The sequence below is a fragment of the Corvus hawaiiensis genome, chromosome 13 (genome assembly GCF_020740725.1).
Source record: "Corvus hawaiiensis isolate bCorHaw1 chromosome 13, bCorHaw1.pri.cur, whole genome shotgun sequence".
In the NCBI taxonomy this organism is placed as follows: domain Eukaryota; kingdom Metazoa; phylum Chordata; class Aves; order Passeriformes; family Corvidae; genus Corvus; species Corvus hawaiiensis.
In genome coordinates this window covers 13,576,597-13,593,324 of record NC_063225.1, presented here as the reverse complement: position 1 = coordinate 13,593,324, position 16,728 = coordinate 13,576,597, and the positions used below count along the sequence as shown (strand labels likewise).

General features: G+C 39.1%; 1 protein-coding gene across 5 annotated transcripts in view; it reads right to left on the bottom strand.

Annotated features, from left to right (window-relative positions):
* Nucleotides 1-15,992, bottom strand: part of TCF12 (transcription factor 12) — a 160,873-nt gene extending 144,881 nt beyond the window's left edge. For 3 of the 5 annotated variants that reach the window (XM_048317212.1, XM_048317213.1, XM_048317215.1), the window contains exons 1-3: nt 15,846-15,991; nt 14,709-14,809; nt 13,844-13,916 (exon numbers count right to left, since the gene is read on the bottom strand). In XM_048317212.1, coding sequence (XP_048173169.1) covers nt 13,844-13,916; nt 14,709-14,783 — 148 coding nt within the window. In that variant the 5' untranslated portion in view covers nt 14,784-14,809; nt 15,846-15,991. Of the gene's footprint in view, nt 1-13,843; nt 13,917-14,708; nt 14,810-15,845 lie in introns of all 5 variants that reach the window. The other 2 variants (XM_048317214.1, XM_048317216.1) reach the window with 1 other exon arrangement.
* Between the last annotated feature and the right edge of the window lie 736 nt (nt 15,993-16,728).

The following is a 16,728-nucleotide window of genomic DNA, read 5'->3' as shown; positions in this document are numbered from 1 at the left end:
CAGCCACATTTAACACAGCTTCATCTCTTGTTTCAGTCAGAGTAGGTTTTGTCAAAAGACCCACTTGATTACTGAATCTTTTTAGACGACTTGTTACCATATCCATGATTATTAGATCATGGCCATAGGCTAGACACTGGTACATATATCCAGCTGTCAAAGTGAATTTAATCCATTAAATACAAAGGATAGCTATGGACAGGGTTGTTTTCTGTTTATGTATCCGGAAACCTTTTTAGACTAGAATTTTTTTTCCTTGAAGAAATTTGGGCAAATGTGTTTATCTGTGTTTTCTTATTTGGATAAGATTCAAATAAAATTTACAGAAATGAGACCCATATGTAATCTGTGAAGGTGTGCTGAAACAGTTTCTACAATGATGATATGAGTCCCAGACTGAAATTTGCATTTCCACATTTTTAAGTAACAGAGCATACATTTAAGAAGCTGTATAGCGGATACAGCAAGAACTGAACTGAAGAAAAAGCCCAAAACTTGATCAAGATAACTAAAAGATTGAATTAAACAAGCAGAGATATCAAACTAAATACAAAAGGAGGGAGTGAATACTGACGCTGAAAACAGTGCAAGCTAATTTAACTCTACTTAGGTCATATGAGGTTATTGATATTAACCCATTCCAAGACTACCTTTACATGAACTAAGCAAGTTCAAAAACACTTCTTGTCTGTTCTGCAGTGTAAACACTAGCCCCCATTTTACAGCTGAGGAAACCAGAAAATAGAAAACGAAAAAAGAAAGGCAGTTCCTCAACAATGGAGCAAAACAGGAACAGAAATTTTAGCCTCTTTGCTATGTCCTTTAAAACTCAAGAATATCTTTTCTTCATTATGCAATGATACAATCTTGACAAAAGCTTTTAAGGGAAATAAAAAGTCTGCTTTAACTTTCTACAAAATTTTATAATTTTACAAAAATACAGCACTAAGCGAGTAATAATATTTCCTAGGATTTTGCTATTCCTAGTGAATTTTTATATATGAATTAAAAGAGTCATTCAGACAAAAAAAAAAATCACATTTCTTGAATATTGTATTTTGCTCATTACTTAGTATTCCACGTTCTTATAATTTAACAGATCCAATGAAACAATAGTATAGATTATAAAACCAGAGAATATCGAAAAGCATTTAATATCTCAATATGGAAGCTTGTTACATGAATTAAATGATCTGTGCCTTTCATTTAAGGATTAGTCATACAAGTAGAAAATTATTTCAGAATTAGAATTTAGAAAGATAAATACCTAACTTCTCATACTAAATCCATTTTAAATGCTATCTTTGTTAACGCTGACAAAATCAGGCCGGTATTTATACACACTTACACATTCAGAACACAATGAGCTTATCTCAATGTATGTAAGTGACCCTACTGCCACAATCCCAAAAACAGTGCCTACTCAATCGGTACTGACTCAAAGGCTAAAAGGACACATAAATAGAACATTTGTTGGAGCTGTGAAAGACCTTTTATTCCCAAACGTGACTTGAGACCAACTGGCACAACAGTCAGAGGATACTTGGGGTTATTAATGCTGTGTTCGTTCCCAAGGATAGCTGGAGAGCTTTAGGACACACGTCCGCTGAGGCAGCATTAAATTTGCTTAAAAGGGGAAAACAATGACAAGCAGAGACCTTGAAGAGTCCGATTCCCTTGGTTCATACTCTCCTTGTAATCAATGCTGACCTCTGCTTAGTATAGGATCTGGTCCTCGTGCCAAGGCCACTTACACCACAACTTGTCTATGCAGGTTAGGCCAACACATGTAGAAACTGTAAGTAACAAGTCCTGTCTGAACTGCTTAGAGCAGCAGCTCAGCAATGCTTCCCAAGGCCAAGCCAACCTGGAGCTATGCTGCTTTCCTGCTCTGAGAAAGGGGCAAGGGCAGACAGAGACTGAACAACAAAACCCAAGCTAAAGATCACTAGTACAGCACATGCACACATCTGCTGCAGCAGACAGAAAGTTCTTTTCAAGTACAAATAAAGTATTCATTTCATTCTTCCTTAATTTCACTTGGAAGGAGAAAAATGAAGAATCAAGTGTTTGCTTAATTCTCACTTTTATTTATTTCAGGGAAAGTGATAGAGCTAAAGACTGTGTTACATAAACAGATGTAAAGGATGGAGCAAGCTATATGGATAACTTCAGAACTCATCTCATCTAGAGGCTCCTTCAATATAAAGGAAATACTTACACATGGACGTTCCAGTCCACATAAAAGAATATGCTGTACAGTGTTAATCACATTGTCTCCAAACTTTAAAAAATTCCACTTTTTCTTTGAATTCTTCAGATTTAAGGGTTTTTTTATCTTCTTAAATAAGCAAAAAATTAACCAACTCCATCCTCACAGCACATGTAGAAATGAATATTACAGCTGTCTAGAGCATCTGTGCTCTAGAAATTGTCTCTGATTTCCCACAATTCATCTTGAGGAAAAACTTCACATATGAAAAAGCCCCAAAACTATATTATCTGATGTGAGACAATAAACTTATAGCCTTTTCTTAATTTGAAAACAATTAACATTTGGTAACTACAGTCTGAGGAGGAAGCATTTATACATAAAGATCTAGCCAAGTTTGCTGAAAAGGGGATCCTATGTAAGATATATTTGCCAAATACAGAACGTTATATCTCTGTAAGTGATTCTCCCCCATTAGTGTCACATTTATAAATAATATGGTAGCAAGACAACCATTTTATCTATAAAAAACAAAAACAGGAATGAGAAAAGGATGATGAATGAAGCAGCGTATTTTCCCAACTGTTTTGCACTAACCAAAATTATGGATGAAATCCTCAAAAAATATTTCTTCAAGGCACTAAAAGGGACAAATACTGTGAGAAAGACAGCGATACTTTTGCAATAAACCCTGGTTAGCTGTTAGAACCACTCAACCTCTAAGTGCATTCAAGTTAAGTATGTTAAATACACAAAAAAATCACAAAGAAAGATTTTAAAAAGCTGTAGCTTTATGAACATTGGGTTCAAGCAACCAAAGAAGGAAATAACATATTTCAAGGAAATCTCTGCTTCCCGCTCTTTTTACTCCAGCTATGTGCTAATACTGACAAGGTACTTTCAGATCAATGCATCAAGCACTTCAGGAGATGCAAGAGCTCTGCCAGGAATCCTGCCTTCAGAAGGACTTTCATTGCTATGGCAACAGCATGTTCTCCAGGATCCAATTCAGAGACAACCTGTGACACACTCAGAAGAGATGGCCAAACTCCGACTGAGTGCTCGCTGCAGCACAAGTCACTCTGTCATACACATGCCAGTTAGCACTTGCAGAAATGCAAGGTACAAAGCAGGGGGCTTTTATGATAGTCCACGGGGCACTTAGGATCCCTGCCTATAAACTGCTGCATCTAGGAGAAAAAATACCATTTGCCTTATTAAACAAATTTAGTCTATTCAAAGGCCAAAAAGAATATTATCATTAGCATAGATTATAAATTGCATTACACACCATCTCCAATATGCAGGCATTTACCCCTTTTCTGGTCCCAATTTCCCCTAATAGGATGAGGATAAAGGAAAAGGGAAGGGTTAGTACATAGTAAAGAAGCAAATTATTGAAACCATTATTCAGTACTCAACAAGTATCTTAAAATAAAGTGGATTTAATGAGTATAACAGACACATGTGGCTACAAACTCTAGTTCTACTACTCTACAAAGAAACCCAAACAATCTTTTACAATGCTTCACCTTCTAGCCAGAAATGTATTCACAAACACACACCCTTGACATCTTGAGATTTAATCACCAAGCATGCTGAGTTTTAAGCATCCCATATACTACTTGTAAGTAGTATACGCTTCTAAGATTTTTTATAATACTACATAGGGATCAGCCATTAAAAAGTGCCACAAGGAAATTTAAGTTATTTATCCATTTCTGCACTTTTATTACATTAGTTTACAAAAACAGACAACATCCTGCCTGTTGTTGCTCACCTAAGTTCATTCACCCCAGACAATCAGATATATCTTTCCTGTACACAATGAAGACTATAACATGGTTGCATGTGTTTCTGACAATGCCTAAAATAGTTTAGCCCCTTTTAAGATTACTTCTGGTTGTACTGTACAGCCCTTACATACTGAAGGCCTGGTAAGACTGTTGGGTGTACGTGCTGGAAAAGATACGGTCTTGCATTCTTTAAAGCCTCTCTCTTCTTCCTTTTGAAGTATCAGGCATTATCTAACTTGCTTTGCAAGAAGTAATATTACAGATTGTTAAAAAAATATTTCAAATAAACTAATAAAATTAACAACTGAGAAGGGAAGAAATATGGGGGGTTTAGTTTGTTTGTGTTTTATTTGAGTTAGCATTTTTGAGAGGTTTTTTAGGCTTTTGTATTGGGTTTTTTGGTTTGTATTTTTTTGTGTTGTTTTGGTTTTGGTTGGGTATTTTGGGGGGGTTTTTTTTAGTTGAGGAGCTTTTAAATTCAACATCTTACAAATACTTGCAAGCATCTAATTCAGATGTTCCTGTCATAAGTAGTATTGACAAAGTTTATGCTTGATTTTTTTGTGCGCTTATTGCTGTCCTCTGGCAAGGGAATATGATATCAGAGATATTTCCAAGGTTACCAAAATAAAAGTATTACACAGACCAGAGAACACATGCCAGACATTACATGCATTTATACACGAATTGGCAGAAATGTGCATTTGTTTTATAAAATCCAGCTAAGAGAAAATTTTTGCATTACCATTCCATTCAATCCTCTTGCATCTAAGCATCACAAGCACTAATCTTGCAAAGACATACTACAAAATACAGCCATTTGAGCTCTACGGTAGTAAGCACCAGACATCAGTTTTAGAAATACACAAAAGCTTTTCATTACCGCAAAACTCGGTCATCTTCATTAAATCACCATCTCTTCATAAAAGCCTTGGCTTCATTTAGCATTCAGGAAGATGAAAGAGCAGCTACCCTCCTTATGGATTACTTCTCTATTACAAGAGAATATTTTGCACGTCAAAAGCAAACAGTAAAGGATTAAATGATATTGTAGTTTCTGCTCTTATTTATTTGCAATGGGCAGTGAATAGAATTGCAAAGAAACAATCAGTGATTATTTTAAGCTGTGTTCTTTTGCAAGGATTATGACTCATGAAGTTGCCGCATAAAGAACTGGAACGGGATAGGTGTCGCATTGAAAATGGTCGAAAAACCACAGTACAAAAAATGTTTGTCCTACAAGTGAAGCCGTCTGATTTAATCATTTCATAGGGTAGCCACAATAGCTCTTGGGATAACACCAAGACAATAGTATCTTGCATTCAAGTAAACAAAAAATAAAAAATATATGCAGTGAATTCCATTCTCCTACAGAAGACTAAAAATACCTCCTGATTTTTTGTTTATACTGAATTAAGGGTAAAATGTGTTTAAAACTCAATTTAAAACACAGAACATGCACACTTGTGGTCTGACACTCATTTGCATTTTACCTGCAAAATGTACAACTTGAAATAGCCAAATTTGGATTTTGATTAACTAGGTATGTTTTTCTAACAATTAGTTCAGCCTATTCATCTTAATACTTTTTTTAAATATAGAGGGGAAAAAAATACACCATCTAAAATACAATTTTCACAAAATATGGCTCAGAGCACATTTCAACATAAAACTCCAGCCCAGTCTAAGTTTTGCTGCGTTACCACTGCTTCAGCAACAGCAAAGATCTCTTACAGAGACAAGGCAAACACAAAATGTGTCCACAGTTTTGTTCATGAAAAGTAAAGTAGAAAGCAAGTGGTTCAACTTCTTACTAGAAGTCCACACAACTAACAACCTGATCAAGACACAGAGACATCACCATCTCTGTAACTACAACTGGCACAGACAAAAACCCAACAAAATCTGCTACCAAAAAAAAAAGAAAACTTGAAAAGTGTAACAAATATCTCACATGCTTACAAAAAACCATATAGGCAACCTCTGTAGAAGATCAGGAGCAAGATATCAGGCTGACTGCAATAAACAAAATTTACTTCAGGAAAGAAAAAATTGCCAGCTCTATGTAAAAAAAGAATCTACCTATTTCCCACTTAGCAATAAATTGCTACCATAACAAAAATGTACACATTTTAACCATCTTTTAAATGCAATTCCATAGCCCTAATATCAAATTGTACATCTTGCCTGCCCAAGACAAACTTTACGTAGTTCTATGGTAAGTTTTTACTACCATTCAAAGAGAGCATTACCCTACTGACAGGGCTGCAAAGTAAACATTTTCAGTCAAGACTTTACCCCCCCCCCACCCCCACCATTCCAAATACTACTTTAAAACACCAGCAACAATTATTCTGGTGTGATCAAGCAAGACTTTTCTGCATTACACTAGCAAGAACACGAAGTTTGTGCATTTTAAAGCAATTTCAGCCCTTTCTTAAAAAAAGTAATAAATCACATCTCTAGCATACAAGATTCTAACAAAGTCCTGAAGATTGATTGGGTACTTTTTAGCCTCATTATCCTCTGAAAACAGAGAGATATTATAAATATAACAAAAGCTACTCTTTCTGATCATTCTTGGTATTCAGTTAACATCTTCACCGAAGAAGTACGTCCTTTATGTTTTCAAATGTTGTATTTACAAACACGGTTTTGTTTTACAGATGAAAAAACAAGGCATTCATTCAAGACATTAAAAAAAATTATCATTATCTCATCTTAGACTCGTAATAGAAAAAAATAAAAAACAAACAACTTTACCCCTACAACCACTAGTAAATAATGCATTGTAGTATTTTAAAAGTCCATCAAGTACCACAAAGTACCTCCAAATCATCAGGTTGAGGTATACAATACAACGGGGGACTTCTACATTTTCAAATTAAAAAATAAACAAAAAGCAAACAAAACCCACAAAATGAGGGAGTGGCCATTATATTACAATTTAACACAGGAAAAAACCCTCCGATATTAAAAATAAAATTCCTATCCTTAGAATGATAATATTCAACTGAACGAATATACTTCCCCCCTTTTCCTAAAATGTTTAATAACTAAAAATGATTGAGGTGAATACACTATTTAAAACTAGTTACGCATATTCAAAAACAACCTCCAAATAATTCACATGCAAAAGAAAATACTGCCTTTGTTCATTTCTTTATTTACTTAAAATCTAGTGACCTCACAGGAGAACATACAAAACCAATCAAGTTTTGCTATGTATTTCTGAAGAAGTGTTAACACATTAAACTAGACAATGGCTCTAAAAAAAGGTTTAGAGAACATACTTAAAAATAAATACTAATTTTCATACTTGAAAATTCGGTTTCAATAAACGACATCACGAAATAAAGTAAATTTAAGATAGAAGATTTATATGTCATTATTATATGTCAAAGATCACATCTGGTTCTGTGGGTACTTAAATAAATTTTATAAAGTTCTGAAAACACTCAGTGCTATTTTCCCAAAAACAATCCTTCAACACCACAGTAACAAAATGAACTGCATCTCCATGGGCAAGAGAGGTCATTTCAAGAAGTCTACCAAACTATTTCCCTTTATGTGCAGCTTCCCATTTTAAAAACAGTCTCCATAAACTTCAGTCATACTAAGTGGGATGGTAGTATATTACTGCCTTCAACATCCTTCTCTTCATAAATACACCCTATGTTGAACCATAAAAAAGTTACACTATTCCTTCAGCAATTTCAGGAAAATATAGTTTACCAAGTTCATAATAGAGTATAAGGTAGATGAACAGAAACTCATATAATGGTATCTGCAGGCTCAGCTATGGATAAAGTAGAATTACCTGAGACAAACAGCTGTCAAAGCAACTTGATAGCAAAACAACTAAGGGGTTAAATCCTCTTTATGTGACAGCTGGAAAGAAGTGGGGGGAAGGGGAGCTTTGGCAAGCACGTATGAATGACAAGCTTTTAACATGAAATTCCTTTGCTAAAGATCAAAAAGAGACCATAAACAAATAAACCCCCCCAAAAAAGCTAAAACTTAGCAAAAGATTCAGACATAAAAGTTTTACAGGGAAAGATTACAAGTCCCGCTGACATTAAAGGATGCACAAATACATAAGAATCTCATTCATACTTCTCTTCCTTCTCTTTATCCAAACCTTTAGTCCTCGCATTTACATTTCTATCAATACTACTTTCTGGATAAATACAAAATTTCAAATCATATTCCTTCCTACATGCCATTAAGACCACTCTCCAAAGCATCTGAATACTCTTCATCACCTACAGTAGATCAGAAACATTTGGCAGAACACAGTTACTGGCTGGGGGAGGCTGATGGTGGAAGGTACCCCATCCAAGGTAGTTCCACATCAGGAAAGGACAAGGCACTACTGCAATCCCAGATCTTCTGAAGCCATCCAGAAATAACATAGCAAAGATCTTCCTTGCATCCCGAAGTAGTAACATTTATATGGGCATTGGAGGTTGGATGCTGTGCCTGTAACACAGTGACCACACTGCTGCTCTCACCCAAGGAAAAAGTTGATGAAAACACAGGATTAACTTTTTGAAAGAATGCTTTCTACACACCAACACAGCGAAAGTCAGTTTCCCTTATTAACAGTGTCAAATCTACCTCTAAACAGAAGACAGGCCAGCACTACTAAAAATTCTCAAATCACCTATTTGGAAAACAGCAAAGAATTTCTGACCAATTGTCGTGAGCTTCATACCGTCATCTTTCAAAATCAAAGTCAACAGCAATGAACGATGGACTAACACCTATTTCTCTGCTCACCAAACTAGATTCAGAATACTGAGCTGTTTCAGTAACTCTCCCTTTTTCCTCAGTCCCCAAGACCCCAATATCCATATGACCACAACACCTTGCAAAACACTGCTTTAAAGCTGGGTTGTCAGTTCTCTCTACTTTCCAACATTTTTTCCCCTTCTCTGTCTTAAACAGGAGTATGGAAGCTGTATTACACAGGAATATATGCTACACTTTTCAAGACTTTTCATGGAGTGCCTAGTAATTTATCTTTCCAAAGGCCAGGAATGGAAGGAGGAAAGGAGACAGCAACAGTGAGACAGAAGCTGCCAACAGGCAAGCTGCAGAGCCATGTATTTACTGGCTCTGCCTCACCCTTCAGGTTTCTAAATGCAACAGGTGAGAGAACCAGAGTGAAATCTTGATCTCACTTGCATTGGGCCAATTTGAAGAGTAATCCATGCGTCTCCCCTACAAAAAAATAGAAGGTAAAGAAGCCACGGATACCCTTCTGCTTTCAAGGCTTCTTCTGCTTTCAAGGCTTCTTCAGCTCTCCCAAAGCTCTTCAGAAGAGGGCAGAATTCAGCATCCCTCAGACCAAAGATGAAATACCAGGTTACAAGGTCTGCTGGTTCACCTTTAATGAAGCTAGAGGACAAACTAGACACCAAAAAATTAAAAATAATGACAAAGCTACACTGCTGCATGACCTAATGTTTAACAGACCACTCCAGATTTCTAGCATTTAATACACAATAAGAGCGCCTTTTCTCTTCAGCACTTGCATAGATCAATGAACAGAATATCTAAACCATTGCTCATCCAGGTAACTCTCCCAACTTCTTTTAATTTGGGGGGTTTTTTTGTTTGTTTTACAAGGAATTGCTGACGGAAAATTAAAAAGGAAGTAAGAGTTTACAGGACTGACAAAGTCAGGTTTTGTTAATTTTGAAAACACTGCGTTAATAGACCTGCTCAAGAATTGCCATTGTGTCCATTCTCAAGACACATGGCCCTAATTTAGGGACACTCAGGTTAATGGCAGGCTATCAACTTAAATGGTCTTTGCATCAAGCCACTAATTAGTGGCCTATCTCAATCCAATGCACCCCTTACAAACTCAGTACCTTAGTAGAGAGAAGTGGAAAGGGCAGCCAGTCTCTTGAACTTGTATCAAAGGGGACCAAAGCAATACAGATATCTAAACAGACACATTCAGAAGTTTTTGCATGCATGAGGAATGTCTGGGTACACAAGATTTGTGGCCAAAGCTGTTCACACTCAAAGGTGTATATTTATTTTTCATGAACTTCAGAAAAATCCTGTAGGCAAGAGAGGTGTCATATTTTGACAACTTAGCTCTTAAACTGTACCTCTTACTTTAAACTTTTATCCCTCTTTTCTGCTACAACCACATTTTCTTACTTCATCTCTGACTGATACCGCATAGATGCACGTGCACAGCCACATGTAAAAATAATAAATAAGGCTATTAGTACGTTGAAGAAGCTAGTAAATTGAAAATGGTAGGCCAAAGAAAAATATTGCCTTGGATTTACTCTTCTTTGCAAAAGACAAAAAAAAAAAAAAAAAAAGGGATTTATTTTAGGGTACCAAACCTGAGATTAAAAAAAAAATCAGTTAAGGAAAAGATTGAGATTGAGATCAAATCTACAAAAAACCATAGGAAAACTGCATTACCATTGCTAATGGGAGGCACCTGCATATTGTGATATTGGTTATTAATGGAATTACTGTAATAAATAAAGGGTGTTGGGTAAAATCAGTAACCATCCAAGTTTGTATTGGCATATGTGTGGTAGCTTAGACAAAAGCAAAACAAGGCAAAATGTCACTGTAAATCACGAACACTACTGTTAGCCATAATAGCAACAGAAATTTTTGATTTTAAATAAAATCTGAAAAAAAGCCTGATTAAAAAGCCAAATAGAACAAATCTCTGACCTTTGCCACCATCTACTACAGTTTCTAAGACAGAAATGGCTTTATCTTCATAAGTTGGTTTTGGAGGAGAAAATAATTACAAGTTCTGTTTTAAACAATAATTAATTACAACGGGTATGACAAGGAATATTTTGTGGGTTAACTCACTGGCTTACATATCAGGTTACTTTTCCAATATGTTTATTTTCAAAAGTAGTCTGACCAAGTTATTTGAGTTTATCAGCAGCTTGCACAACTTACTGTCATAATATACTATGATATATCAGATTAGCTCACTTATTTTATCTGCAGCTTTCATTCATAACGATTGACCTGTAGAAAGCAAGCCTGCCCCAGCTATCTTTTAATCAAAACACAACGTTCTTCTGTTAATCCATTATAACAATTTCTTACAAGATATAGATCAGTTGTATTAGCTGCTTTATTCATGCAACCCAACTACACATATATTTTTAAAATATAATAAACAGAAATATTGCAGAACTACAGCAAATCAAGCTTGTTGCATCAGAATTAGTAACATACACCCCAGTATTTCCAACACTTCACAAAGCCACACCTGAAAAACAAACAATACTTAACCATCCTTTAACAGTAACTAATCTGTCCTTTTAAACTAGGAACCAGGGGGTGGTAAGGAAAAAGCATCATGAGCATTCCTTCCTTCTAAATAAGATTTCCCAGAAACATACAGTCTTAAGAGCCATGCAGACATACAATTGATCTTCACCTATTTAATGGGGGCCATTAGGCTGAATCTCAAATCACTGACAGGTTGGAGGGGGAGGGGAGGTGTTTTCAGATGCTTACTTTAAGTTTAAATGAGAAAGAAGAGGCTCCATAATAAAAAAAACCAATGAACACAGTCTTACTCCAACTAAGAAAAAGAAAGCACTTTCCTTTAGAATGCTTGTAAAAATATCACAAAAATAAAACTCAGCTTAATGGGAAAGATATAAAGCAAGCTTCACTTCTCTAATTGCCAATAAAACCACTGAAAGTCTCTGTAAGAGGCAGCAACATCCGAAGAAAAAAAGTAGTACTTTTTAGGAATCTCCACATAGTGTGATTTTGAGTCCTAGACAGCTCAAAGGACAAAATACCTCATCTTTTCATGTTTCTCTTTAAAAAGTGACCTCTAGTCAGTTAAAAAAAAAAGCTTTCAAGTATTGTTTGTCCTAAAAGTTACAAAACACTTAAAATTATAGCAAGAGCACAATTAAATCAAAGTACTTAGAAATTAAATGCTGTATTTCATCACTGATCTTGACACAGTTTTTCTACAATACTTAATACTGTCTCAGAACACAACTAATGAAGAAGTTTCTCACCTCTCACTCCTGCAGAGTAATCCCCCTAGGTCAAGGCTTAGGTCATAACATTACCAGAATTAGGGCATATAATCCCACTAACCAGTAAATCTCTACAACTAGAAATGTTTTTAATAAAAATCCACAAATATATACTACTATCATGCCAAGGGGAACTCAGCTGAGGTTGTAGCTTGTTTGGAAGTTGTGGTGTATTACTCAGGATTGGTATTTATGGGAGGATACACCATATTGGTAAAGAAATTCAAGGAGTCACACTGTTTCTCTTAAAGAAATAACTATTCTGGCATTCTCTCTTTTACTAAGACATCCAAGGAAAGAAAGGGAAGCATTACCAACAAATATGGCATGCCACAGAATTTAGCAGTGCTCTAAGACCTAAAGTAAAAATGAAAGTTTTATTATTCAACAGAAAATTATTTTACTCATTCAGGAAAAGCAAAGACAAAGTGGGATGAGATGCTCAGGTTGTGCTCCCCACAATTAGGTTTTAGGTGCCTGAATGTCTTTTAAAACAAGCTTCAGAGAAACAACTCTCTTAAACATTCGCATTTTAAAAAATTTAAATATTAACCACATTGTAAAACAGATTTGCTGTGTTACTATTGCCATTAATTTAAACTTGACGTTCTTTCAAAAAGGAAGAGAAAGCCAGTCATATATTTTAAGAGAAAACCTAACAGACTTCTTCAAGTACGCAACAATTACATTTGCTACATATTTTCATTAAATTAAATGTGAGAGACAGTCTCTAGAAAGCTTGAAAAATTACTCAATTGAGAAGTTTTAGGATGCTTTTAAAAACAAAAATTCTCAAGTGTCAGTAAAATGCGGTGTCATTTGGACTCTCAAAGTAACAGTTCTGACAACCTAAGAGGCAAATGGGGGATGTTACTGCAAAACTTCAAGCCACTACTTCACTTCTCTACTGGCATTCTAAACATTTATTTTCATTAACTGAAACAGAAACATCACTTTGTTGTATCCACAAGAGCAAAAATATCACTTCACTGTATTCAAACAAGATGAATCTACACAAAAAGTTACTTTATCAGAAACTTACTTTGGTTTCTCTTTTCTAATAAGTAATAAGTATTCCCTTCAGGGAATGATACAAAGCATCTGTTTTAAAATTGCACTTATTTCCTATTACAGTCTTAGCTTAAAGGTCTCTGACACAGCTATTAGATGGAGCCCATGATAATACATGAAGCCACAAAACACATGGAACACGTAAATACAGTTACTTATGTTCCAGATGCACACAAAGTTGCAACATGAGAAAATTCTACTTGTCGAGTCTTTGAGAGCTACACAGTACTAGAAAATTGTATTAAACTCACATTTTCCTTAAGTATTGCATTTAAAAATAACATGTCCTTGAGTCAGGAGTATTTAACTATTTGGCATTTTACAGAAGCTTTCTCCTTTCATACAGGGGCTAGGAAATTCTTCAGTTGAACAGGTAGGTTTGATTTTCTCAAACAAAAACAACACAGTCATTCATTTTTAATATAACAAATATACAACTTCCATGTCAGTACGGCTAGAGATGCTCAACACTTCACTGTACTGTGACTAATAGTCTAAGACATATAGAGGAAAACCACGGTTAAAGTTAGCAAAATGTTCTATAAAGATCAAAACAGCACATCTTTAACTGATCTGAATATCTTATGAGAATACGTACAAATGAAAGATTACAATACTTTAAGAACATGAAGACTATGCTGAAACACCAAGACCCAGTTAGATGAACATTATGTATCTCAGATGCATCCTACCTGATCCACTGAACTGGCTGCTTCCTAGCGTAGTTGGTCTGGTTTTTCCACTATTAACAGGTGGGGAAAACATCTGCAAAACAAGACAAAAAAGACATGTTTTAGTTGGCTTTGAAAGTCTGTGTTGAATTATTAATACAAACAGAAAAAAGGTTAATAGGAAACAATTTTTTTTCTATTTTCTGCCTGAAAACAAACAGAATGCAAGATGCATGTTTAGACACACAAAACCAATAAGCTGAAGCACTCCTTGCAATTTATTAATAGGACTAAAACCTCATTTCTACACAAACAACTTAAAATTAAAAGGACACCTATTACTACTATGACAATTTCAAATAGTTACAAGTCTTAAATTGTTTTACTCAAATTATATTTCTTGCTGATCTGCAAATATAAAGTCACTGCATAAAGACAGCATTTAAGAGGCAGTAGTTTTCCATTATATTTATAAATCAAGAGTCTTTTTGGTATGTTAAAAGTATCACACAGAAAATATCTATAATTTTCTAAGCCAAGAGCATCAATTAATAACTTCTGTTATTTGTGGGCAATAATTTTTCTTTTGTTTAAATAAGAAAAAAAAAATAAAAACCGAAGAGCCAAAGTGCCAGTGCCACACGCCAGATTAACCACCGTTAATTATTAGATTATGCCATCACTGGGTCAGCCTGATTTTAACCAGTTAAACCAATTGACCCAGCTGGTATTACAGTATTAAATCTGGAAGTCTAGACATTACATCAAAGTTCAGGTGTCCAACTTGGCTGAGGCAGACCCAGCCAAGCCCTGCACGCTGCTGCCCCTGCTCCTTAGTTCGCATGAGCACGGAGAAGTCATGAGAAGACCTCGGAGAATATCCTACCGCACTGAAGTCCAGCAAGTCGCTCAATTCCTTGTCAGTTCCTATAGCGGCCATCCTCTGCTGCTGGGAATTCATCTTCCTCCTCTCCTCCGATCACCTTTCTAGGGCACAGGGAGAGAGGCACAGGCAGCACTTCACGGCGCGAACCCGGTCCCCGGCGAAGAGGAGCCTCTGGTACCTGCACCCCTGGGGCGGGGAAGAGACTCCCAGGGGAGCCCCGCTTGGCCGGGCGGGCTGAGGGAGTCGGCAGCAGCAGCTTCCCCGAACTAACCAACTCTCTTCAAGTTTCCTCAGGCTCCCTCTTCTCCCTCATTCCACCTCTCCCCCAAGCTCGAGCAAGGCACGATCACGCCGCAGAAAGGCCGCCGAGAGGAATTAAGTCCCCCTCAGGCAAGCGAAAGCAAATAAACAGCCACGGCCCGGCGAGGTCCGGAGAATTAGCGAGAGATTAAGTGACTCACTGTCCCCGCAACAATGGGGCTGACGAGCGGGGCCGGACGAGCCTCAGCAGAGCCATCTCTGCCCCAGCATTATCGCCCACCGCCGCTGCCGGCTCCCCCTCCCCCTCTCTCCCGACCCACCCACCGGGGGCCGCGGCCGCCGCTCCGCGCTCGGGACCGCGGCGGGCCGGGAGCCGCCCCCGCGCGCCGCACGCGCACACGCGGGACCGGGCGCGCGCGCCACCAGCGGGCGGGCGGGGGGGGCTGGAGTGCCCGTGCGGCGGCGGGGACGGGAGGGGCCCGCGCCTTCCCTTGTGCTGGCGGGCGCCGCGGGGGACCGGGCGGCCCCGCGCCCCGGCAAGTTTCAGAGCCGCCCGGTCCTTTATGACCGTGGGCAGCCGCCGAGCGCCGCCCGTGGGGACTCGCTCCTGCCCGCGATCCGCGGCCCGGAGACCCCCGCACGCCGCACGCCCGCCCCGCCACCCGTGCGGCCGGCCCCGGCTGCCGCCCCTCGGGTTCCCCAGCGGAGCCTCCGCCTCCCCCGCGGCCTCCCCGCCGCCACCCCGGACAGCCTCACTCCCGCCCGCGTGCCCGCGGCCCCGTCCCCTCGCCGCCGCCTCTGCCCCTGCGAGCGCCCGGCCACCGCTTCCCTCCCCCCGCCGCTCTCTCCCAACTTCTCGCGGCCGCCCGCACTTACCCGCTGCCCCCGTACGCTCCGGTGACCAGGGCCGGGCCGGCGGCGGCGGGCGGGCCGCGGGCTGGGTGGGAGGCGACGAGCCGAGCGCTCCCCCCCCGCTGGAAGGAACTTGTGGGTTCCCTCAGGCGGACATTTTTTTGCTTACAGAGCCTCAGCACCACGTTCACGGCTCCGGCTCCGTATCCCTCCGCGCCGAGCACCGCCGCCTTAACCCTTGTCGCGCCGCGCCGCTCCCGGCCGGGGCGGGCGGGGATCCCCGGGAGCCGCCCCGGCACCCGCCTCGCCCCCGGACGCAGCGCCGGGACGCCCCAGCAGCTGGGGAGAAGCGGGTCCCCTCGGGCCGCTCAGGGAAACACGCACCCCACGGGAACAGACCCCTCCCCACCGCTCCCCAGCTCAGCCAAACCGACAGCAAACCTCGACATGCAGCACTGCCAGCAACGCACGTGCCCCAAGATACATTATCGCACTCACCCTGAATTCACATACGCTAAAATACGCCTGAATACTTTTAATATATCAATACACAATCTTACTGCTCAAAATAAAATGGCGTTTAAATTACATAAATCTTTAAGCATTCATTAACAGCTTCCTCTTAAAACCATTAAAACCGTAACGTGTTAAAGCACAAGAACATGGCTGTTACTACAAGAACACACATTCAGATAAACTCTGCAGCTCTCTGAAACAGGTGATGCTAAAGGTGAACCAGCCCAAGGGCTTCCGTGAAGGAATGGGAAGCAGCGTGCGAAGAATCTGCACCCTCATTTGGGTCCTGCCACTGCTACAGACAAATCACTCTTTTGTGTTCTGTCTCCTCACAAAACCGCACTGCCAGCCTGTCCTGTTGGGAAGTTTATTTCGTGTTTGTAAAGCCACC